The sequence below is a fragment of the Lontra canadensis genome, unplaced genomic scaffold (genome assembly GCF_010015895.1).
Source record: "Lontra canadensis isolate GAN:19392208 unplaced genomic scaffold, GSC_riverotter_1.0 scaffold11, whole genome shotgun sequence".
Classification (NCBI taxonomy): domain Eukaryota; kingdom Metazoa; phylum Chordata; class Mammalia; order Carnivora; family Mustelidae; genus Lontra; species Lontra canadensis.
Genome location: NW_022631005.1, coordinates 12,432,019 through 12,457,705, shown reverse-complemented (window position 1 = coordinate 12,457,705; position 25,687 = coordinate 12,432,019). Strand labels below are relative to the sequence as shown.

Sequence of the window (25,687 nt, the reverse complement as noted above, 5' to 3'; positions counted from 1 at the left end):
CGTTCCAGAAAGGCCAGTGGGGCGCAATTAGAAAACCCGGCGCTCCACGTCCCCGAATGCATCAAGTCACCCACCCACTCGAGCCCCACAGCCCAGCAGGCCAAGCAGGCCGGACGCCGAGGCCTCGCGGTAGCGAGCCTCCATCCGCCCCGCCTCCTCGCCCTCCAGCCGGCCCCGCCCTCGCACTCACCCCTCCCCCGCTCCCTCCTCGCTTCCCCGACAATCATCTCGCGCTCCCCGCCCGGCACGCGCGCTGCGCCGGGCCGCCTCTGCCGCCGCCGCCGCCGCCGCCGTCGCCGCTGCCCTACCGCCGCCGCCGCCGCCGCCACCGCGGCGGAGCGTTTCTCCGCGGTGCCGGGCTTCCAGCTTCGGACCGGAACCGGAAGTCTGGGGGGCGGGGCCGGCGGAGGCCAGGGGACCGAAAACGCGGCCGAGCCCGGAGCCCGGAGCCGGAGCCAGAGCCTGGACCAGAACTTGGCTGCCGCTCGCACCGCTGCCGCCGCCGCCTCCCGCTGCTCCTTCTCCGCGCCGCAGCTGCCTCGGCCGCCACGGCCGAGAGCTCGGCCGCCAGTGGTCCGCGGACTTTGGGTGTCCGGGTTGAAGGTCGGTCCGGACGTCGGACCCAGCTCGGTTCCCGGACTGTCCGGGCGGCAGCGGACGCCACCGCCGCCGCCTCCTCGTCGCCTCAGCCTGGCGTTTTGTTCGGAGAGACCCGAGAGGCGAGCGGAGCTGACAGTGATTTTGACAGTGATTTAAACGCGCTTTTGTTGTTGTTGGCTTTTCGTTGTTTGGTTTTGTGTGTTGTGCGTGTGTGTGGCGGTTTTTTCCCCCGTGGTGCATTTTTTTTTTTTTTTTTTTTTTTTGCCCCCCCCCCCCTTTTTTTTTCTTTTTCTTAACCCCGTGAACGTTTTTTTGGTCGGGGCTTCCGAATATGTTTTATGACGGTTGATTTTACACCAGGAGGTTTGTCTCCGAGGAAGACCCAGGGAACTGGATATCTAGCGAGAACTTCCTACGGATTCCCCGGCGCCTCGGGAAAATGGGAGCTGCTGCAAAGTTGGCGTTTGCCGTCTTTCTTATCTCTTGTTCTTCAGGTAGGTGCATGGAGCGTGGCGCGGCAGGGCTGCTGCTGCTGCTGCCGCCACCGCCGCCGCCGCCACCGCTGCTGGCGGCCGCGGTTGTTGTTGGCCGCGGTTGTTGTTGGGTCGGCGAGCTCCCGTGGAGCCCGGGGAGGTTTTCCCCGACCTGGAGCCCCTCGGCTCCGACCCCCCAGGTCTGATTGTGATCTGGACATCCCCATGAATGCTTCTCGTTTTGAGTTAGGTTGGCGAACTGATAAGAGTGACTGCTCTGTTGTGGAAGTGAGAAAGTCATGGTTTGTGGCCATAACATTGGATGACAGCGCTGGTTGGGTTGCAGTTAAGCCACAAATACCACAAGTGACAATCTATGCAAAGGTTTGAGATTCGAAAGGCGTTTTCCAAAATGCCATTTAGTGTGGCATTCTCCAAAATAAGGGTGTTTTATTTTAATGGTCTTTTAATTAGTGCTTCACCAGTGACTATCACGACAGAGATCTGGGCAGTTGTTACTTAATTTTGACCGTGAGAAACAATGCATCATATCAGCAATTTCATCTGGGTCTCCCCTTATGTTTTCTTAAACTTCAGTGTCCAGCAGTGTTAAAAATAGTTGTAGTTGTTGTTGTTGGAGTATTAACAATAACCTAGTGCAGAAGAGGTATGCTGCTGTGTTGGTAATGTGCTGGCTTTCAACCACCATTTATGTGCTCTTTTCTGGCATAGATTTTGCTTACCTACGGAATACTTATTTTAAACGCGTTGTATTGAAGCATTGTTTTTGGTTTAGAGCAGCCATTTGAGATTGTTCATACTGTCAAATACACTATAGTCATAAAATAGGTTTTGGCCCAAGGTTGGAAGAATAATTAGGTCCTTTTATATTTGAAATTCTGATTTTGTGAGAACGTTCTATGCTTGCAACCAGTGGTTGGAAAACTATCTAGTCTTTTGTATTTGAAATTCTGTAAATGAATGCAACCTAGCTCAAAGGTGTGCAAATGTACATAACAGGGGAGTTAGTTTGATAGATGAAACAATTTTAAAGTCGCAATGGATCTCTTGGTCATAAAATTCAATATATTCAGTTACTAGGTTGTGAGAGAGAATTATGGGGGGGGGGCCGAATTGACAGGTTTCATGGCCATGTCTTTATCTTCTTTGCTAGAGGGAAATTAGAGGGTGTTAGTCTTTTCTTTGTGTACCTCTGTGGTGTGTGTGTGTGTGTGTGTGTGTCCAGCTTCCCAACCCCCTCTTTTAATAGAATCTTTGGTAATGTATAGAATTTTGCTGAATGGTTCATTTCCTTGTGGTTAATAAATGGATAAAGTCTAGTCTTATGTCTGTAGTGGTATTGATCAGTTCCGGGTGGGCTAAATGTGTTGTGAAATGGCGATCATTGCCAGAGATTAACCAAAGAATCATGTCTGTTTAAATGGAAGAAGGAACATGCTTAAGGCAGGCTGACAGTTCTTTTTGTGCGTGGTTTGGGGAGGAAGATAAACAATGGTCTCTCTGAAATGAATGAATACCTTGATAACATTAAACCTCTTGCTTTTGTAACATGACTTAACTGTGTAGTTTTTATTTTTCCTGTAGTACTCTCTCTTCTGTGTTTCTGTATGTTCTGGTTGGTGAACTCCTCTTGTTCAAATCCCTTTCTCTGATCTCCTGCCCTTGAGGAGGAGGGGCATCATGGCCACTGACCGAGGAATTGTGGACATTATTCCCTCCCAAACCCACCTGAATCACACTAATTGGTGAAGGGGGTTATTCTTGAGCAGTCTCAAGGTATTACTTCTGAGAAAGCAGTCTGTCGCTACAGATCTTACAGCTTCCTCTGCTTGGTTTAGAAGTAAAAATAATAGAGCATTAGTTTTTTGTAGGATTATTTTCCGTGGGCCAGGAGGTTAATAGCTAAAATTTTGACATAAAGTAGTTTTCTTGCTGTAGAACATATATATACATATATATATATATACATATACATATATATATCACACAGAATTACATAAAACTGGTAATAAATGTTGCATAGTTTTTTTTCAAATAATTCCTAGTTGAACTAAAATATAATTCTATTGAAGATAAGTGAAATCATCTTAAAGACTTTAATCCATATTTGTGTATGAAGATTTTTAGTATCTAAAATATCTGATTTTTTAAAAGGCTTTGTTATGAATTAAATACACTTTAAAAGATTATTATGTTTCTTTTCTTAATTGATTTTTCTATGTAATATGTAAGCGGGCATGCTGGAAGCATGAGGATGACTGTTTTCAGATAATTTAAAAATTTCTCAAGTTGTCAGTTTTTTGTTTCTCGATATTTGATTTTTTTTTTAAGCAGATGAAAAATAGTAGTAAAGAGCTGTTGTATTTCAGGTTTTTAGGATGAATGTTTACTGTTTTCTTTAGTATTTTGCAGACTTTGATTTTCAGTTTCTGTCCCATGGTATATATACTAGAAGACTGATTTTGCATAGTAATCCTGTACGATATGACCAAGTATATAATTTCTTAACGTAATTCCAGAGGAAACATTTTTGAGTTATGCCTTCATCCTCAAATGCCTTCAGATTCCTTCTGTATTTGGATTTTTTCATTCTTCTTATCCTTCCTCAGATTCTGTTTCAAAACACAAATGTACTTAGATTTTTTGTTTGTTTTTAAAGCATTGTGGTTAATTTGTATCTTCACCATTTGTTAAACTGTGAGTTTAATACTTGCTCTAGTGCTTAGGTTTATGCTACCTAGAATGATGCAGCTACTGTGGTATTTGAGTTGCACTAAGTTGAGAATTTGTTTGAATTTCTGTGCATACTGGAGCAGTCTGGTCCGTATATTCAATGAAATAAGAAATGGAAATAAAGTAATTTTGTGCATTTCCTTTACTTCACTTAGGCAATAGAGTGTAGAGTGTGTGTGTGTGTGTGTGTGTGTGTGCACGCACGCCTGTGTATGTTTGTGTGAGCGAGTATATGTGCAGTTGGAGGGAGAATTGGCAGTATAGTGAATCTTCTGAGACTCCACTGAACTTTGGCTAACAAGTGATAGATATTAAATGCTTTCTTTTCTGCAGGCAGAACTGCTTAAATGTAGTCTGTGATCAAATTCAAATACAGTATATTAGAACATCAAAACCAGAAGAGAAACAAAACAAACTCCCTCCCCTACCAATTCTTGTTGAATTTTTTTCTACTTGTAAGCCAGTATTTCTCAAGTTTGAGTGTCTTTTGCTCTCTGCCCCTACACGTCTCCCAGGAGACATTTGAAGACATATTTGGTTGTCACTACTGTGGGGCACTATATGCTATTAGCATCTAGTGGGTAAAGGGCAGGAATGCTGCTAATCATCCCATAATGCACAGGGCAGCCTTACACAATGACGAGTTACGTGGCTCAAAATGTTGATAATGTTAAGGTTGAGAAGCCTTACTTTAAACTCTTCATTTTTAAAAGTATTATTATATTAGTAAAATGGTCCTGCTTTCCATTCCCACAGTCAATCATCCAAATTTTATAAGGATATGCTGTTGATCTTCAGGTGATTTTGTATTGAAACCTTTCATCTTTCCATTGTCTTTTAGAATTAGAATGATTATATTAGAAAAACTGACTATTGGTGTACACGTTATTTCATCTTATGATATTTTAATAAAAATAATTTGCTGAATTTTGAATAAACTCTCCAGACCCATTGCTTTGCTATGATGGAAAGCCCATGAAGACTGTATATTCCAGTAGTTTCTTTGCTGTGATAATTATCTTTAAGGATATTTCCTTTTATCCTTATTAAAATCACTGTCTGGACTGTGTGGTGGGAGCTGGGTTGTGTGTGTGAGAAAGAGGGAGAGAGAGACTAACATGGTACAGAAAAGTTTTGTAAGTTTCATATGGAAGAAATAAGTACACTATTACATGTGCCTGAAAGGTTTCAAAGTATAAATTCAGGGTTGTTTTTTTTTCTTTTAAGGCTATTTTTTTTTCTTCTGTTCTTTAATTTGAAGCAAGTTTTAAAGTGGTTTCTTAATTACATAGTTTTCTGGAGAATGATTGGCTGGGTTTTGGTTATCGTTAGACTCATTTAGGTTATACTAATTAATATTCTATGATCTATCATAGACCCTTGTCCTTCTTAAGGTTAAAAATTGACCATAATTAATAAATGCTTACCTTGTTTTGAACTCTGGTTTTAAGGAAGTGAACCCAGCCAGGATAAGAATTAAAGTGAAAAAGTGTAAGTAGCATTATACCATTGAAAAGAAAAATTCTGAAATCACTCCCACAAAAAGTATGCAAATAAGCTTCATACTATCTTTGTAACACACCTCCCCATACATATATATCTTTGGTACTACTGACATCTTCACCTTTTGGGTTCACTGTTTCATGGGAAGTAAAGCATAACTAAACCAAATGAGATTTTAATAATCTCTAAATGTTCCTTTATATTCTAAAATTATTTTCTTGCTTTTTTACTTTTGTAAGTAGTATACTCTTATTTCTCATCTTTGGTGTCTCAAAAGTCTGTGATTTGTATTTGTCTTTTCATGCTGTCTTATGTTGCTATGTGTCCTGCATAGTTTCTCTTAGATAGTAATTTAGGTAAGCTTAGCAATATTTGATATTAGGGTCAGTAGTACTCTTTCACTTTTTATTCCGTTATTCTGTAACTCATACTTTCTTCCATTTCCTTTCCATTCACTTTCCTCTTTATGCCTACTTTGTTTATATTCTTTTTTCCTTCTGTACTTCCCTATTCTGTAGGCTGCTTTGCTTGTGGAACCCACTTGTTGCTTAGCATCAGGTGTGGCTCAAGAGGGCTCACACATGGTTTAAATGAAAACAGATTCAATTTAGAATGTTTGAGAATTGACCAGATAGTCTTTTCTACTGTTCTTTCATTTGTTGGTTTCTGAGATATCACACACACACTTGGGAGTAGTGTTACTCTTTTGGAATCCAGTGGTTTCAACTATAGATTGCTCTTATAACCCTTTTTTGAAGGGGGGAGGGGCAGAGGGAGAGGTGCAACACAGGGCTTGATCTCATGACCCTGAGATCATGACCAGAGGGAAAATCAAGAGTCCAGCACTTAACCCACTGAGCCACCCTGGTGCCCTACTCTTACTCCTTTTTTAAATATTTGGTTTTCTTTAACTCTTTGCTGCTTTCAGAAAGTCTGTTTTTTGTTATTGTTCATTCATCATCTCTGTTTAAGCCAAAATTTGACCAGACCAGGGAATATATTTATTGCCACAGCTGGGACCACATCAGACTTCCTCTGTGGTACATTTAATTTTGTTAGGTTATAATGCTCATGTCTAGACAGAACATTGATTTCAAATTGACTATTGAACATGAAAGTTCCAGTAATAGTGTATATAGGAAGGAGAAGTCGTCAAGAAGGTAAAGAAACTACTGTAGATAACAATTGACTTTCTGTCATTCTCCAACTGGATTTCTGTTGGTCACTTTCATGTATCTAAATGCATCTAGTATCACGTTTTGTTTAATGAAGGTTCTAAAAGAAATGTATTGTCTTTGAGGTTGGATTTTTACAAACTGTTAGAATGGTGGGCTTAAAGGAAAAAATTTGGAGGTTCTTTTGGATACTGGACAAGAATGTGATCACAGTGGTCAGTAGACTCTCGTTCTGGTGTCAGCACTGCCAATGTCCAACTCATCTATCATTTTTCTTACCTGAATTATTGTAATACTTTTCTAGTTAAGACTGTGTTCCTATCATTGCGTCCTCTCCCTTTCTATCCACATATAACTTCCAATTGACCTCATTAAAAAATAAATCTAAATATGTCACTCCTGCTTTAAACATTTCCCTGTAAGTCACCTTTAGCCTAAAATCTAAAGTCTTAGAATTGCATGTACTTAGAACGGTGCTTTGTCATTTGGTTTGGCTTGTGTTCTTTAACCTCTTGGTATAGTGACTTGGAGGATGGGCTCTGGAGTTAGACTTCCTTGGTTTACATCCTGGCTTCTCAGTTTAACCTTGGGCAAATCACTTTACCTTTTGTGCTTCAGTTTTATCATCTACAAAATGGGGGTATTAATAGTGACTACCTCAGAGAGTGGTTTGAAGATTAAATATCACATAAATACTAGGTATTCTGCTGTGTCTCCTCCTTAGCATGAGTCCTATATTCCAGTTATACAAACTTGACTCGCAGTTTTTTGAATGTGTCATCCTTTATTGTATATCAGTATGGTACGCTTGTATAGGTTAGTTCTTCCTCCTTTACCTGGCTAACTCCTTGTTTTTAAGACTAAGACTCCTTGTTTTTTAAGACTAAAACTCCTTGTTTTAAGACTAAGAAGTATCACTTCTTTATAAACAATTTTTATGCCACCCAACCCATATTTAGTTGCTTTCTATTCTAAATGACCTTTATTCCAGTAATTACTGCAAATGTTTATTTACCTCTATACATGTTAGACTGTGAGCTCTTCGAAGACATCTTCTCTTTATCTACAGACCCAGTCCTAGAACCTGGCACACAATAGGTGCTGAAGAAATGTTTAGTGAATGAATGAATTTTTTTTCATTTCTGGTCCTGGGTTTTCCATTTATGTATTAAAGCAATAAATTTGAATTAGATTATTTCTGAACTTTTTCCTTTTCTAAAAGCTTTATGATTCTATAATCTTAAGGTTAGAGTTTAATAGTGATATTTTATTAAGAAAAAATGATTTTGCTGGTTGTTTTTGGGTACCTTAAGTTCTGTTCATTTTTTTAAAATGCTGTGTTTCTGATCCTTAGATAAAATCTTTTAATATAATTTGAATCACACAGTTTAGAAGGCATTTTAGAGATCTTCAGGTTCTGTGTCTTTCAGCTTTTTGACCATAACCCACAGAAGGAAATACACATTGCATCATAATGCAGTTCCCATTTACATAAATATGTGTATATATCAGAAATAGAAGTTTTGTGAACTCTTACTGTGTGTAAGGCTTTTATTTATTTTTATATTGTTTCACTAATTTTTTTAATTGTAATCCATTAATTAATTCAGTGATCAACTAATGGGTTCTAAACTCCTAAGAAATAGTGACCTAGTTCAGCAATCCCTTATTCTCTCTATCGAATTCTCTGAGAAGGAAACTGCATAGTAAACATGTGCAGTGAAAAGTATGTGTACCGAAAAACGTGCTCATTATTTAATCTACAATAGAGAATGTGTACTTAGGTACAGAATATAGGGAAAACTGGTCCTAAGAGAGAACATGGACCTGCTCTGGCTGAGCTCTTCTTTCTTATGGATTCTCTGCATAAATTAAGGATACACAAAGGTGCTAAAACAAAATTAGATTGTAATTTTGAAGAGTTAAGATTTTTCTTAATTTAGGGAAGGCTTGCTGGAGGACATAGATCCTAATAATAGGGGGGAAAATGTCTTGGCAGTGGTTGAGAGGGATGTTTATCTTAATATGAAGGAAAAGGCACAAAATAGAATCCAGGAACACAGCATTTGCCAGTAAACTTGACCATGGCTAGAAGACAAGATGAAGGAATTTTGACTAAATCTGAGGAAGAGATTTATGTGATGAGAAGATGTTTATAATTGCTTGAAGAAGTAAAACAATCTCATTTGAGTGGGTTAAATCAGAGGAAAAGTAATTAAAACTAAGAGAGATGCAGATCTTGATGGATGTCCCAAAAATATGATATATTATGTCTGTATATATACACATACATATATGTGGAATATAGGATAGAAGAGCAATTTGAAGATTAAAGTAGGATGGTAGTGCTACTAAATAAAATTGGTAAAGAAATATCAAACCAGAAGAAAATAGGGAGCATTTTCATAGCTAAAGAATTTCTACAGACAGGTATAGATTTAGATTATAAGCATGAATGAAAATACAGACATAGATTTGGAAAAATAGAATATATAGAAAATATGAGCACATGTAGTGTTCTTTTATGGGGGCAGAGACACTATGATGGTATGTCTTCATTGTAAAGAACTCTGAGCACTCATGGTTCAGTATGTTGTTTGTGTTTAAATAATGGTCAGATTATAGTAATCACAGTTATTTCTCATACTGGCCATTCAGATTACATTCTTTGAAATCTGCATAAGTCATTTTCTGTAGATTTAGAAACTTTTTTGATTTGGTATTTATTATTTGTGTCTGAATCCTAAACCTTTTCAATACCATTCTTTCTTCTTTGGTTGACTATTTTCTTAGTAGCTATAGTCACATTGGGAATCATTTTATTCTCTAATTTGTGTAAGAAAATAAATGTAAAGCAGTAAGATAATTATTAGAAGTTCCCATTAGGGAGTGGTTGTTTTTTAAAACATTTAAAAAATGAACCATCTTTATATATTGTAATAAAAGTAAGCCTATTTATATATAAAACTTTGAGGGAGGAGTTTTCCTACCTAGGATTAGTAACTTTATAATATATATTTTATAGAAATGAAAACTTTATTGGGAAAAATCTTGGTCTTCACATCATTATCATTATACATGATCTTCACATCTATATGATTATACATGATAAATCAAATTTTTTCCAAAGCACTATTTTAAGAGGAGTGGGCATAGGTGAATTATGAGATTTTGGCCAGTTTCTAAAGCTCTTAGATTAATTTTTTAAATTTGTGAACAAAGATATATTTAATGAAATAATATGCCCTATACCACAGTATCTGGTTCATAGTAGATATTACATATACATATTCATTTGTCTTCATTCGTATCTTGAAGTTCCATTATTAAGAATATTGTGTGAAAAACATTTAAAAATATAGATTCAGTTTTTGGGAAGTATTTTTAAGTTTGCTGGTAAATTACTTATCCATTAATATGAAATAATATTCTGACTAACTGATTTAGCCAAAGAAAATATCAATACAGAGTGCCAAAAAGGAGTCAGGAAATATCTAGAACATTCAGATAAGATTTTTTTTTTAAAACAGAATTCTTTAAGGTCTCATTGTTGTAGAATGCATTAATGAAAACCTCGAAGTAAATTTTCATTTCTATTTATTGGAATTTAAAATATTTTCATAATTTCACTTAAAACTTAAGTGTTTTAAAATTTTTCATGTAGAAGTAAAGTCTTGAAAGATTCTCAAGTCTGTTTTTGGGTAACAGCTACAAGCTTCAAAAACATAATCATTCAAGTTTTGAGATCAGTATTTTGAATGTGATATAATAATATCTTGAACTAAAACTTAAGAGTCTCATTCAGATACCTATTTTGTTACTCACTCTTCTTTGACCTTGGCAATCACTAAGACCTCACTTTACTCATCCTTAAATTAAAGAGAGTGAATTAAGTATTCATTTATTAACAAATGTTGAACTACATGCTAGACATTGCTAAGTGCTTTGGGATGCAGCAATGAACAAGACAGATACGATTATGCGCTTATGGAGCTTACAGTCTTAAAGTCAGTGGCCAAATGAATAAAATAATTACAGATCGCCATATGAATTCTGACAGAAGCAAACAGGGTACTCATAGGATAGCTATTTGCCTCACATCCATACCACAAATTCTAGTTACTTAGCTTATCTACCTATTTATTCTCTGCACTTTCCACTACGGGAGTATAAACTTTTAGAGGGGTGTGTCATTTTTATCATAATACCCACAGGGCATAGCACAGTTTCTGCCATAAAGTAGAAGCCTGCTTGCCTGCCTGAAGAAGTGAACCCAGGCTCGGGACTGGAGAGAGAGACAGGGACCTGATCATGTAGGGCTTTGATCTAATGTAGGACGGAGTTAGAATAAAATCCAAAGGGCAAAGAGTTTTGAGGAGGAACTAGATCTGGGTTATATGTTGAGATCACTTGGGCAGCTCTCTGGAGAACATATTGGAGGTATGTAGGAGCGAAGAGGTGAGAGTGGGAGGCCGTTATATCAATCTAACCTAAACTGTACACATTCTCTAAGACCCTATCTACCTCTGAACATTGTATTCTCAAACTTGCCTGTACTTAACCAGTCTTCCTCTTAGATTTTCTTAGTCACCCCATATTTGTCCTACTTACTATTTCTTAAAAATAAATGGATAGGCTTATTGTGCATCTGAAAACTTGGAATACAACGTCTCAAAAAAAAAAATCAAAAATGCTAAAAAAAAGAGGTAATAAAACACCAGAGTTTGTTGAATTTTTCTGGAAAGTTTCTATATTTAGATTTTGTGCATTTGCTAATTTATATTCTTATTTACTAAGCATTCCTGTTTCTCCGTGAAACTTTGACTTTACACCTTTTCAATATGCCTATTTTTTCACAAGATCATCTTTTTATTTTAAACATGTAATATATTGTATTGTTGGTGTCATTGAAAATTCAGAAGTAGAAACAACATATTTTGTATCTTAATTCTTAGGAATTTGATACTTTACAGGTTATCAAGGTCTTCAAGTCTGAAAGGATAAATAGTTAATCCTGTGGGTTCTTATTTTTCCTCTGGGCTATGGCCTCTAACTCTAAGTAGTCAGCTTGAATATTTTTATCTGTGAAAGATTTCAAGTCTGTACTGTTGGTAGGAGGGGGAGGTGGTGCTTGGCACAGGGAAATCAACTCTATATTGGCAGAAGTTCAGCAGCATCATCTCTGACTAGGAAAAACTGTATTATTATATAGAGATAAAGCCAGAAGAGATATTAAACTTTACTGAATTTAAAAATATAATGGTGGCTGCCTCTTTTCATTTGGTTTCTCTCATTATGGAAACAGGTAAAGCTAACGGTCTTTGGTAAGCCACCTTCTATAAAGAAGTGTAGTTTCACTCTGTAAATATTATAGGCCATTTTATTTATTATTACCTTAAGTAAAGTAGTTCTAGAAAAATAACAGGTTGGCTAGATTTTGTGTTCGTTGGTCCTGGAGTTTCATACTGCGTTATTTGTGAATAGAATTTGCTAATTGTTTTTATTTAAGCTAAGACTTGGAATTTCTTGTGCAGGTACACTTTAAAATGATATGGGGAGAAATGAAAAGTCAAAGTTAAAAGAGAATGATAAATAATAAGGGCAGTTGTGAGATAACTTATACAAGATGGACAGGGTAATAGTAAAGTAACCTGATTAGTAAGCATTCAGAAGTAGAATAAAACACCTTTCTTTGTGACTGGGAAAATGATTAAATAGCTACTGATCATCCTTTTATTCTGCATAAATGTTACATAACAAATCTTACCAGCTGACCTTTTTTTATTCTCTTATTTATTTCTTTAGAGGTACATAAACCTTGTTTGGGTATTGAATCAGGAAATTCATTGCTAATTGTTTGTTGAAATGTAAATAGAGATTGTCTACTAGCTGAGGGAGCTAGAAATAATAGAAATGATTAAATTAGGCTTTAACTGCTGAGAGGGCCTAACAGTGTCAGGTACTGTTTTTTTCTGGAAACTGCCTCTATCAGAGTGATTTTTATGAGGAATAAGCTACTCAAGCTGATCCTTACTTCAGAAAGATGGAATAAAATTAAAAGATTAGGATAAGAGAAGAAGAGTGTTGGTTATACTTCTTTCTTTTTGAATCAGTGAAGGGTGGTTTTGATCTTTTATCCACAGATCTTACCTTTTGCGAGATTGTAGCCAGAGAATAGCCCCACGCCAAGAATTGTAATCCTAGTTAGCAACGTATATTTAGCAGCTTTGATTAAACAGTATTTTTAAATTAATATCTAGTCTTGTTTCTGTGATAGGGAAAGATTACAGCTCACCAAGCCAAAGAGTAGAAGAAATCAGAAGAGCTTATTAGTCTGTTACAGATTATAGAATTTTCTACCATTGGAATCTATTGTTGGTGAGTAAGGGCCAGTTGATAGCAATAAAAGCTAATCTTGTTGGTACAAATGTAGCTGTTATAAGCGAATAGTATTAAGAAGCTCCTTCATCTCAAATTCAGAGAAAGTAATTAATTATGCAGTTCTTGGACTGGTGTAGTAGAAAGAGCAGACATTCTGTAGGGAGAAAACTTGGGTGTTGGGCCTTTTTTTTTACCATTGGTGATAAACCATTTGAACTTGGAAAAATTCCATAACCTTGATTTCTTCATCTGTAAAGTGGAGTTTATAATACCTACCTGACAAAAGTAAGGTGAGGCTACATACATAAACACAAGCACATTCACATATACACTTGAAACTTTGTAAATGGTGAGTTATTATTCCAAATATTTGTAATTGGGGTTTCTGGGTGGCTCATTCGTTAAGCATCTGCCTTCAGCTCAGGTCATGATCCCTGAATCCAGCCCTGCATCAGGCTCCCTGCTCCATGGGAAGCCTGCTTCTCCCTCTCTCACTCCCCCTGCTTGTGTTCCCTCTCTCACTTTGTCTCTCTCTGTCAAATAAATAAATAAAATCTTACCAAAAAACCCCAAATATTTGTAATTAATGCAGTGATTTTTTTTCAAGAAGAGCAATAAAGTGCTAGGTTCAAGTGAACTATAATAACAGTTCTCATTCAGCCTTTGTGATTCTTCATCAGTAGACATTTATTTTTACATTGCGAATAAAGGGGTTAATTCTATAAACAACTGAATATATGGTAAAATATTAGAGGAATGTCTGATGCTTAGAGTGACCTTAAAGGCATTGCTTGATATAGCCCTTCTCCAGGTTCATCTTTGCCTTAGTGGTTCCTACAACAAGCCAAATGCTTTTTATTCCTAGGAGCTTTTGTTTTCACTTGCCTTCAGTGAATACTTAGGAGTGGGGGACCATACATATCTGACTTATTCACTGTAGTTTCCCCAGCGTCTGACACATAAAAGGTGCTTAACCAATATTTGTGAATGAATATTGAATCAAATACTAAGGAGTTCACAGACTTTTTGTAAAGGGCCAGATAGTCTAAGTATTTTAGGCAATCTCTTTTGCAACTATCAGCTCTGCCAGTTTTAACTCAAAAGCATTATAGACAGTACATAAATGAATCATTGTGACTGTGTTCTAATAAAACTTTATAGATAGTGGAATTTGAATTTCATGTAATTTTCATGTGTCATAAAATATTCTTTTGACTTTTTTTCAACAACTTAAAAATGTAAAAACTGTTGTTCAGGGATTGTACAGAACAGGCTGCCGGCTGGATCTGACCCACAGGCAGTACTTTAGCAGCCTCTAACGTAAGACACGGTATAAATAGCACCCTTTCTCCCAACATAGAAGTATTTTATGTTTTAAAAACTTTGTTGGGAACCTAGGAAGAATTTTCTTATAGGATCATTGTCATATATTTTGGGTAAGTTCCCTCCCAGACTAATCTACAAGCCTTTTTTACCTCCAGTGTCCTTTATTCCAGCAGTACAACTTTGCCCCCCAGCAATCACACTGTTTCTGAGAGAAAATGGATAAAGTATTCTTTCTTGGACCAGAAGAAAGACAGACTCTCTCCTCAGCACCTATCAGAATTTTCTTCTTCCAGACTCCCTCTTTTTCTACCTGGAAAGTGTCTGGCTTCCTGGGTCTCCAGTCGGGTGGTATATGATGACAAGGCTAAAAAGACATTTGTGTATGTGATTAGGGAGGAGGGTGTGGAGGGAAAAGGGTCTCATGGGGACCAGAGGGAAGAAAGAAAATAGAAAATATTAGAGTAAGGGTAAGGGTAGTATTTTGTGAGATAGTATCGTGTGTGTGATTATATGTATATATGTACTGGATCACAATGAAAAATGTGTTTCTTACTGTGGTTTGTGGTCAGAAAGTTTGAAAGCCTGTACTTTAAGGGTTTGAGGTATTGATCCTGAGATCTCCCCTGCACCAACCCCTATTATACAAGAGAACCAAACGGAAAATTGAAAGGAAGTCTTTACTGCTTGCTATAGTGTGTTTCGGGTTGCTTTATTGAGGTAGTTATCTGTTTTGTAGATGAGAAGATGGGGTCTTAAACTAATGAGCTTCACAAGTGAGATACAGACACTTAACTTTTTAGAATATGCACTTCTTCCATTATACTGTATTGTTTTTACTGTAGGGAATGAAGCTATGTATGACTTCCATTGTGTTTCAGAGGACAAAAAAAATCTTAATAGATGGCAACTCACCAGGTTTCTTGAGACAAAGCATTTGCTTAAGTATTAGGACAGGGCCACTGGAAGAAAATGATTAGGAGCTCTGTGTGAAGAACGATATGATGTATAAGAAAGGAGGAGTCTATCATTTTGCCTTAATTTTTTCTTCTTTCCCGTGTGTACTGCTAGCCCTGCTCCTTCATACCTCACCACCAGTGTGGGCTTTTAACTCACACCAGCAACAACAAGGGCTTGAGGATGAGGTTTAGTGAGGAAGAGTAATATAATCTTGTCTTTAGTTGAAAGGAGAATGAGGGAAACCCAAGTAGCAGGGCCACCTGGCCACCTGAATGGGTTGGCTATTCCCAGGTGGCGATTTAGAAGTGGGTATAGGTAAAACAGGGGCTGCTGTTAATCATGTTACAAGCAGAAGTCTTGGCATCGGAGACCAGTGGCTTTGATATGCTAATTGAGAATAGTTCTTTTCTAGTTATTAAGGAGAAGCTACTCTTAAGCATACTCAGTCCAGATTTAGTTACCCATTTTAAGTACTTAAAAATTATATTAAATGTCTAAGCCATTTCTCTCTTATATACTTTGTTAGCAAATATGGTGAAAACTAGTTTATGCAAATTTTGATCTCTAATTTGATTTGGAGTTGTCTTGGGAAGAAAAAGATTGATTGGAAGGCTATTGTTCTTAACTAGAAAAGGAAACCTAGCAGACAGGTAGATACCTGGTTAATTGAATGGAAAGGTGACAAACCCTGTAAAATATGCTAATCTTTCTCAAGCTGGTTTGGAGGTCTTGATTTTACAGTGGGAATTACTAATTTATATAGAATAAGTTTCAACAGGTAATATCTGAAGACTTGGACTTAATATTTTTATCCTTCTTGGTTACCCCTGTGGTACTCCTTACCATATTCTATATTAGAATTGCTTGTTAATGTGCCCATCTACATCAGCTGACTGTGAGTTCTTTTAGATTCTTTCAGTGTAGTGCTTGGTGTTCAGTGTAGGTTAAGAGCACTGGAGCCAGAGCGCCTGGTTTTGTATTTTGGCTCCATTATTTTCTAGCTCTGTGATCAAGTTATTTTTCTCATCTGGAAAATGGAGATAATGATAGTACTCTTTTATACAGTTGTTATAATGTGTAGATGAGTTAATATACATTAAGTGCTTTGAATGGTATCTGGCATGTAGTAAGCATTGTAAATAACTCAGAAACAATAGTTGAAAGATAAGACTGGTAGAAAATATTTGCAATATTTGATAATATCTGGGGGTGCCTGGGTGACTCAGTGGGTTAAAGAGCCTCTGCCTTCGGCTCAGGTCACGATCCCAGGGTCCTGGGATCCAGCCCCGCATCGGGCTCTCTGCTCAGCGGGGAGCCTGCTTCCTCCTCTCTCTCTCTGCCTGCCTCTCCGCCTACTTGTGATTTCTGTCTGTCAAATAAATAAATAAATAAAATCTTTAAAAAAAAATATTTGATAATATCTGATGAAGGACTATTGTCCAAAATAAGGAACTCTTAGAACTCAATAAGAAGAAAACAAACAACCAGATTTAGAAATGGAACAAAGACCTTAACAGACACCTGACAAAGAAGATGTACAGATGGTAAAGAAGCATATGAAATGATGCTTTTACATCATAAGTCATCAGGCAAATACAAATTAAAACAGACAATACTAATACCTATTAAAAAGTTCAAAGTCTGGAATAGTGACACCACCAAATTCTGGGAAGGATGTAGAGCAATATGAGCTCTCATTTATTGGGAATGCAGAATGGCACAGCTGCTTTGGAAGGTACTTTGGTCGTTTTTTACATGCTTTTACCATGGGATTCAGCAGTCATGCTGTTTGGTATTTACCCAAAGGAATTGAAAACTAAAGTCCAAACAAAAACCTGTACATGGATGTTTACAGCTTTATCCATAATTGCCCAAATTTGGAAGAACCAAGATGTCCTTTAGTAGGTGAATGGATACATAAACGGTGGTACATCTGGACAGTGGAATATTATTTAGTACTAAAAAGAAAAGAGCCGTTAAGTCATGAAAAGACACAGAGGAAGCTTGAATACATGTTACAGAGTGAAAGAGGCCCATCTAGAAAGGCTACATACTATATGATTCCAACTGTATGACATTTGGAAAAGGCAAAATTATGGAGACTAGTAAAAAGATCAGTGGTTACCTGGGGTGGAAAGGATGAATAGGCAAAGCACAGAGGATTTGGGGGATGGTGAAAATACTCTTCTACGATACTCTAATGATGGATGTGTGTCATTATACATTTGTCCAAACCCATAGAATATGCAACACCAAGAGTAAAACCCTAAGGTAAACTACGGGTTTTGGGTGATTCAGATATGTGTCAAGGTTCATCCTTGGTAACAAATAAAGCATTCTAGTGATGTTGATAATGCAGGAAACTATGCATGTGTGGGGTCAAGGGGTATATGAGAAAACTCTGTACTTTCATTTTGTTGTGAACTTAAAACTGCTATAAAATTAAGTCTCAAAAAGTTGCAGCTGCTGTTGCTTACTGTTTTCTGTCTAGCAGTGTCTAGCTTGAACTATTTATTGAACATGAACAAGTACAGTGTAGTAATTATAAAATTGAGGGAATTCTGGTATATTTAGTGAGAAACTACTTTTGCAGATGGCCATCCTGTTCAGGATACAATAGTGTTTATTTATAATAGTTATATATTTATTGGACTCTGGTTAAATCTAGAATATCATTTGGTTTATCAGGGAAGAGTACTAACATTTTCAATTATGTAATTTGGTGGTATTTTATGTAGAGGTCTGGGGGGATCTTTTCAGAAAACTATAAAATAGAATGGAGTAGTGTGTCATTCAGTAGTATATTCCCAAAGGGCAGTACCTCAAAATCTTTCAAAAATGAGATGAAGACAAAAGGAAAGTGAGTGTGGTAGGGGGAATAAATGAAATTTCCAAAAGTGTATCTTACTTGATTTTTTTCAGTATTTGAGTATCAACATTTCTTGGAAGATAACTTCCATTTATATGTGTTTTCTAATTTTCTAAGTGATTTCATGTATGTTACTATTTAATCCTATCTGAACCTGTTTGAGATATCTTTCATGTTTTGTTTTTTAGTTTAAGTCAGACCCTGTGATAACGGAATTTGCTTGAATTCACTAATCAGTGGAGCTAGTACATAAAGCCTCATTTTAAGTTCAGTGTTCTTTTGTAAAAGTAAAGAATGCTTGATAACTTTTTTCTCATCATCCTGTGCCATTTCCCATCCTTAGTGGGGGAAATCTTTACAATCATTTATAGAAGTAGTTGTTTTGTAAATAATCCTTGTACTACACTTTGAGAAATCCATGGTTGGTGAGGAAGTAGGGAGCTGGAAGTAGCGATACAGCAGTAAAAAACACCAAAGTGAGCTCTAATTCTAGGGCAGAAGTTGTTTTGCTCTTTGCTTGATAGCTTGCTTGATGGCAACCACAAATCCACATATGTTAATTGTTGCTGTGGGTAAATCCTGCCTTTGATTGCTGCAGATGTTCTTTTCTCAATCACTTTTACTTTTGATTGAGAATGGATAAAAATTTTTTCCTAATGGGTCACTAATAGGTGAGTCCCATTACACATGTGCCAGAATTTTACATTATTAAATTCTTTGGTCAAATTGGAACAAGTTATGTCACAGCTCAGTCATTATGCAGAACGGTAATATTATTAACGATTAACATTTGTTAAAGCTGCCATTATTAATAGCCACCACTTATTGTATGCCCTGGGCTAAGTGCTTTTAAGTTTTAGTGATGATGTGTGTGCCTCACCTTACAAGATAGATATTATTCCCATTTTATAGATGAAGAACCTGAGACTCAGTGATTTGCCTAAGGTCACATAACTAAATAAATCGCAGAGCCAAAGTATGTTACGTTGGTCTACAGGGCTTAAATCTATTCTTTCTGTTGAGTCAATTTTGAAGTGTGTATTAAAATAGAAGTTACCAATTCCGGTGCAGTGTGATTTTCTTTGAACCTGTTCTGCCAAGGTTCCTGCCCCATGTTCTCACCTTGACAGTAGCTGGTGTTGCTGTTACCCATTAAAACCTATGGCGTAGGAAACAACGCTGAGTTATCAAATTGAGTTTTTGATGGCTTACTGTGGTTCCTGTAAGCTGATAAAGTAGAGCTTTCTCCACCTCTTAAGTAGAAGTCCATAGCTGTTTAAAGACTAAGGATCAGAAGTTGTTCCTTTTGTCTATACAATGAGCCAGAGTCACAACGAGGTCAGAATTCATTTGCTCTGATCACTACTTGAGTAATTAGTGAATGAAAGGATCAAAGTAAATGCATCTTTTAAAAATGATTATACTTTGATTCAGAGAGGATGAATTAATTGAAATTTCCTTGGGTAGAAGAAAACAAATCCAGATTCTTTTTGACTAATATTTGGAAAATAATTTAATGGTAGTAGTGGTTAATTGCTCACTTGGTGCCTGTTACCTATGCTGGGTGAGTGCGAAGGAACATATTAGGTAAGTCTGAATGGTTCTGGCATTTGGATTTGTGGTTCCCTTGCCCACATTCATATTAAGACAGATTGATAAAAAGATAAAACACATACTTTGTTTTGCAAAATCTAAGAACTTAATTTTTCTGTTATTATAACTTCTAAATTATAGGTTAGCCTGCAGAAAAGTGAAAGATGATGAAGAGAATAGGAAGAAAAGGAAATCCCTTATTTATTCTGGTTTCTTTTATTAGGAAGAATGAATAAAAGGTGACAAATGAGTAGTCAAAACTAATAAATCCATAAGGATTTGGTTTGAATTGAAGTGACTGAATTTATAGAAAAACGAATATTGTCATATCCTTTATCTGTTTTGCTATAATTGAACTCAGCCAACATTTAAAGGGTACCTGCTGTGTGCTTCTTAGTATGCCAGGTACTATGGAGGCTGTAAAAGAAATATGAAGTCTTTGTTTAAGGAATAGTCATTTTGGAATGATAAACCTTAATACTCTAAAACATAATACACATTTTGAAACTTAAAATGTAATACAAAAACATTTGACACAATTACTAAAATTATGATGGTAGGCACTAAGGGTCATTTCTGTCTCTCCTTTTTTGGAGTTGGGCGGGGGGGCTTTGGTTATCTTTTAGGACCTTACTAGGTATGGGATGCCATTCAGATTGGTCTAATCTTTTTGAGTCCTTCTTGGCTTTGTTTCTTCCTGAATTTAGTGCTGCTACAGTAAAAACACCATGAGGATAGGAATTATTGCCTTCTGTGTTTATCATTGCATTCCAATGGTTAGTATTTTTTGAGCAAATTAATGTGAAAGGGTCTCTCTTTTTCCTCTCACTGTCCAAGTTCTGTAAAGGTTTCTATCCTACTTCGGCCTCCTATCTGTACTTTTTGTTTTCTCTTCAACCCATTGTCATCCTGAGGTAAGTGAAATAATTCCCTTAAAGATTAATGATTTTCTAATTGCCTAATCTAAATGATTCTTACCTATATTCGGTTACTACTTGACTTTCCCGTAACCTTGATGTTATTGTCTACCTGTGCTTGAAATTCTTTTGTTCCTTTATTCTCCCCGTTTTTCTGACTAAAGCCCCCTCACTACCTCAATACTCAATCTGCTCATCCTTTTAGTTTTGTGTTCCTCAAGAGTTAAATCCTTATAGAATTCTTAATCTACATATCCTTCCCTGCTGAAGTAATTCCATTTCTCATTTTTAAGTAAATGTAGATGTCCTGAATTAAATCTCTTACTTTGATCTCCATCTTGAGCTCCAGACTTATTTTTTAGTTATCCAGTAAACGTTAAATATATGTCAGAACTGGGAATATGGGGATGAATAAGACATAGCCTTTACCCTAGAAAACTCACAGTTTTGTTGGGGAATGGAGATTGGTAAAGTAGCAATTATGCAGCACATTCTATCTATATTAGAGTCCCTTGGGACTGCTGAAAAAGGTGGCCTAAATTCAGTGTGGAGAGAGTCAGGTAATATTTTCCCTCAAAGATGCTTAAAGTGTTTTTGAAGGACGATTAGGAGTTCACTAGGGGGACAGAGTGAGAGAAATATTTTTTGTTGTCTTTGACAGGTCTGGTGGGTATGCATCCTGGTGTTGAGACAGCCTATTATGGAAGCCTCCAAGGTCTGAGAACATACAGCCTCAGGACAGAGAGTGAGCATCTTTCAGTGGAGCCAATGGCATGACCAGCAAAATAGTATTGAGCACTAAATCCAGAGGGAGAGAAGAGATTGTAAGGAGTGGAGAGTTAATAACAAAGTCCATTACTACCCAGTCAAAAGCAGTGTGTGTAAAGGAATAATTTAGATTAAGACTCTGGAAGTAACGTGTTAGATTTATCCTTTTCTGTGTTAACCTGTTGTATATTGTAATAATGGTTTTGATAAAATAAAGCAATACTTTTCAGGCTGTAATATGCATATAAATCATTTGGAGATAATATTAAAAATGCAGGTTTTTGATTCAGTGTATTTGGAGTCAGGCCTGAGGTTCTACATTTCTAACAAATTCCTGTGAATTTGTGCTGCCTGTCCCTGTACTTGCAATAGAAAGGTACCAAAGGGGCCAAGAATAGCCAGACACATGCAGAGGAAATAACTTCTACATGGACATAGATCATTATTACATCTCTGAGGAACTGGAGTTAGTTCATGAGACCTAGATCACAAGACGTGGGGCATGGAGCAGTGATGGGCTCAGTGATGAGTCTGCAGAGGTGGACAGGGATCAGATCATGAAGGGCTTGTTTTGTGCCAGAGTGTTAACTTCATGCTGAAGGCTGTGAAGGGCCATTTTGAAGGGTCAAAAAGTACTTGTAGCTTATCCTGACAGGGATATCAAATAAGTAGTTGATGATGTAGATCTTAGCTGGAGAGAGATTTTAGTTTTCAGCTAATAGATGTATAAGCATGAAATCAGGTAGGCAGAAGGAAGAATAAAGAGTTCTAAAGATCAAACTGGGGAATACTAACATTTTCAAGGTAGGGAGAAGAGGATAAGGAAGAGCTTGTAGAGGAGACCAAGATGTGGTCAGGAGGTAGAAGGAAACAAATGTAGTGTCATTGTAAGAAATCTAGATAGAGGGAATATTTAGCAGTGCCAGAGAGACCAAATAAGACAGAGCCTTATTTGTCAGTTTGGAGATTATTTGTAACTTTAGCAAGAGACATTTCAGTGGAATGGTGGAGAGATAAGAACCATTGTGGAAGATGAGTGAAATGTAGATGAGGAAGTGGGTTCAGCTGTGGTCCATAACTTCTTAAAAAATGTAAGCTGAGAAGGGGTATAAAGACATGTAACGAGTTGAGATGTTATGTGCTTAAGGAGTTGGTTCAGGAGAGAGATTATAGAAGGGGGAAGATTAACATTTAAACCTTTTGGAACCAGAAACTTGGGTGCCATCTTCAGCACTTCTTAGTGTTTTTCCAAGTACATGAAATTACTAAATCCTGTAAATTTTTATCTCCTGAATACTTCTTGAATCTATTCTTGCTTGCCCTTTTCCATTACCAGAGTGTTCTACCGTTACCATCCTTCCCTGGACTCTTAAATGGGCAGTCCCCCTAACCCCCCACCAAACAAAGCAAACAAAAAAGCACCAAGGAAAAAGAAAACCTGTCTTCCACACAATTTGCTGGGAACCATGGAGACTACAGAAACTAAGAGATCTGTCATGAATGTGCAGTTCTGACCCGACACTCACCTTCTTAAATCCCCTGCACTGACTTATCACCTACACAGGATGAAGGCCAAACTTTTTAACATGACATACAGTAGCCCCTGGGACTGTTTCTCTCTAGCTTCATTTCCTGCTACTCATTGTCTCTTACCTTGATCCTGTGACACAAAAAAACTTCTGATATCTCCCCTCTCCCCATATACTTTGATTTTGCCTCCAAACTCCGCTCATTTTGTGCTTCCTGCAGTTCCTGTAGGACCTCCCCTAGGAAGTTGTTAGGTACTCCATTCTGTGTTTCCGTACCATCTTACTGATTTAGTTATTGTTGTACTTCATACATTATTGATATTTTCTCTTTTCACATTAGATCTGTAAAGGGTTTGTCTAATTCCTTTCTGAATTCTTGGTGCCTGGCTCAGTGCTGCTGGAGTAGGTAGGTAGGTGCTCAGCTTATGTTTAATGATTAGACATAAAAAGTGGAAGTAGTGGCCTTTGACCTGCCCTGGGAAGAATGGTAGGATTTCACCAAGTATAATCCCATTGGCCTTTGATGGGGAAAAAGGTTCTATACAGAGTGGCCAGCATATGCAAGAGCATTGAGGAAGTAGCTATAATATTTATAGATATGCTGAATACCCCTTTTAAACAGGAGAGAAGAGGTAGAAAATATAAGGGAAGATAGGGTTAGAAAAATAAGGTGAATACAGATGAAATGGAGTCCTAGGTGTGCTTTAAGATTTTTTTCCCCTATAGTAACCCTTGTGGACTGTTAAACTGGGAAGTAACACCAGCTCTTGAATTTTGAGGAAAGGCCCTATATCTTCTTGAAATATCAAATGTAGATAACCTGTCCTTTGTTCAGGGTTTTAGTAATTTCTAGTTTTTTGGTTTTTTTTTTTAATTTTTTATGCCTTTCCTAAAGATTATAAGATACTGCCCTTTGTACTTAGATCAGTACTTTCTGTCACTGTCTTTTAATATCATTAAAAGCAAACCTTCATGACTTCTAGATGTTTTTCCCTCAGGGATAATCAGTTATTAAATGGGTAAATTAAAATAGTTAATATATTCTTCCTTTAATATTAGAAAATATTCTAGTATTACATTTTTATACCCTTTAAAAAACTTTGTTAAAATTTCTCACTTTTGGCATGGTAGTTTGCTTCCTTGAATTGCTTGTTGAAATCTCTTAAGTCTGAAAGTTCTGCTCTACACATACTTTTCCAGGTTATTTGTAAAAATGTTAAAATTGATTTTGCTTCATTCATAAGGGACACTGTTCATTCTTGCCTTTTGTCCCTAAGGCGTTGTCCAGTTTATGACTGCAAAGACCCTCTTAGTTACATGTTTAAATATGATATTGGGAGATTGCAGAAGGAAATCCAGGGATTGAATGTATTTGGGGAGCTATTAGACAATCTTAGATTAAAATCCAGAAGGGGTGGTGTGTGTGTGCACATGCGTGTGCGCACTCTCGCGTCCCATGCCCTGTATTGTGTTTCCTGTAGAGAAAACAGAAAGCTGTGGTCTCTGCTTATGCTCTAGTTGGAGAAATTCTATATATAAATCAACAGTAAATGTTACAATATAGTTTATATTTAAATGCTGAATTGCTTGAGAAACCAGCTGAATACTAGCTGAGTAACTAAGAAATTCAGACCAAGAAAAATCATCAGGAGGCAAAGTAGCCTGGAAAGCTTCGTAAATATGGGACTTCAGTGGACCTTGAAAGATCAACTAAAATTTAGATAGTTGGGAAAGTTGTGTGTGTCTGTGTGTGTGTGTGTGTTGCTGGAGGGGGTTGAGAGGTGAGTGTAGGGACATGAACTAAGATACAGATATTGGACATACTTGCGTTGAATGTGGTATGAATGTGCTTGGGAATGTGGGAAAGGGTGAGTGTGGGGGATGTGAGAGCTGTGGGGGTGTGGAGGTTGTGGGTTTCTGTGAGAGGAGAAGATGTGAGGGTGTATGAGTTATGAAGGTGTGTAAGGGCCTGTAAGAGGAAGGTATGTGTACGATGTGAGGGTATTACAAGCTGTTCAAGAAGAGGTTAGGTGAGGGGTATGTGGGGGGGAGGGTATAGGTGTGGGTGGAGGGTATGAGAGTAAGAGTGTACTCTTCAAAGCAAAAAAAAGTAGAGTGAAAATGTCTCAAGAATAATTATGGACACCTTTAATATTTAGACCTGTTAGTTATTGTGGTACTCTCGTATAGCATCACATCAACATTCAGTGTTGGCCTATTTCTTCCTCCATTTAATATTCTCCTTGGTCATTTCTTCTACTTCTTTAATCAAAAACGTACCTTTCATTTCAAACAAATCTACCTATCTGTGCTTCTGAATGTCTCTAAGTATACCTTGCCAGAATGCTGAATTTAATAAGCCATTTCTGATTTTTCTTGTTTGCAACTTGAGAGCAGGTACCATAGTTTATTCAGTTCTTTGGCCTTTCTAGTACCTTGTTGGCTACCTAGGATAGAGTTTTACCCTTTACACCCTCTGACCTAATTTATAAACTGTGACTCTGAATATCATAGGTAATTATCATATCAAGTCTTTTAGTTGCAAGAACCGTTTACCCTGATTTTTCTCATTTCTTTCTCCACTGACTCCCTTCTTCCTTCTTCCCTTTTAAAGAATGAGCTTCCTTTTTCATTACTTCTCAGTACAGACTGGTTTCTGCATATGGGTCCTCCTTTTTCCCTGACTATCCTTTTCCTTCTTTAGATGATCAGGTATCTTTACTTTTCTAAATACAGCTATCAATCTTTTCCATAAACTTTTTCTATGAAACCTTTTCTAATTAATCTTTAAATTCTATATATCCCCTTAAATCGTCACATTCCTCATGAAATTCTCACATTT

At 37.2% G+C, this 25,687-nt stretch overlaps 1 protein-coding gene across 2 annotated transcripts in view; it reads left to right on the top strand.

The window, feature by feature from the left end:
- The first annotated feature begins 364 nt into the window (after positions 1 to 364).
- Positions 365 to 25,687, top strand: part of ACVR2A (activin A receptor type 2A) — an 81,767-nt gene continuing 56,444 nt past the window's right edge. The window contains exon 1 of one of the 2 annotated variants that reach the window (XM_032856108.1): positions 365 to 1,094. In XM_032856108.1, the coding sequence (XP_032711999.1) occupies positions 1,040 to 1,094 (55 nt within the window). In that variant the 5' untranslated portion in view covers positions 365 to 1,039. The remainder of the gene's footprint in view (positions 1,095 to 25,687) is intronic. The other variant, XM_032856109.1, reaches the window with a different exon arrangement.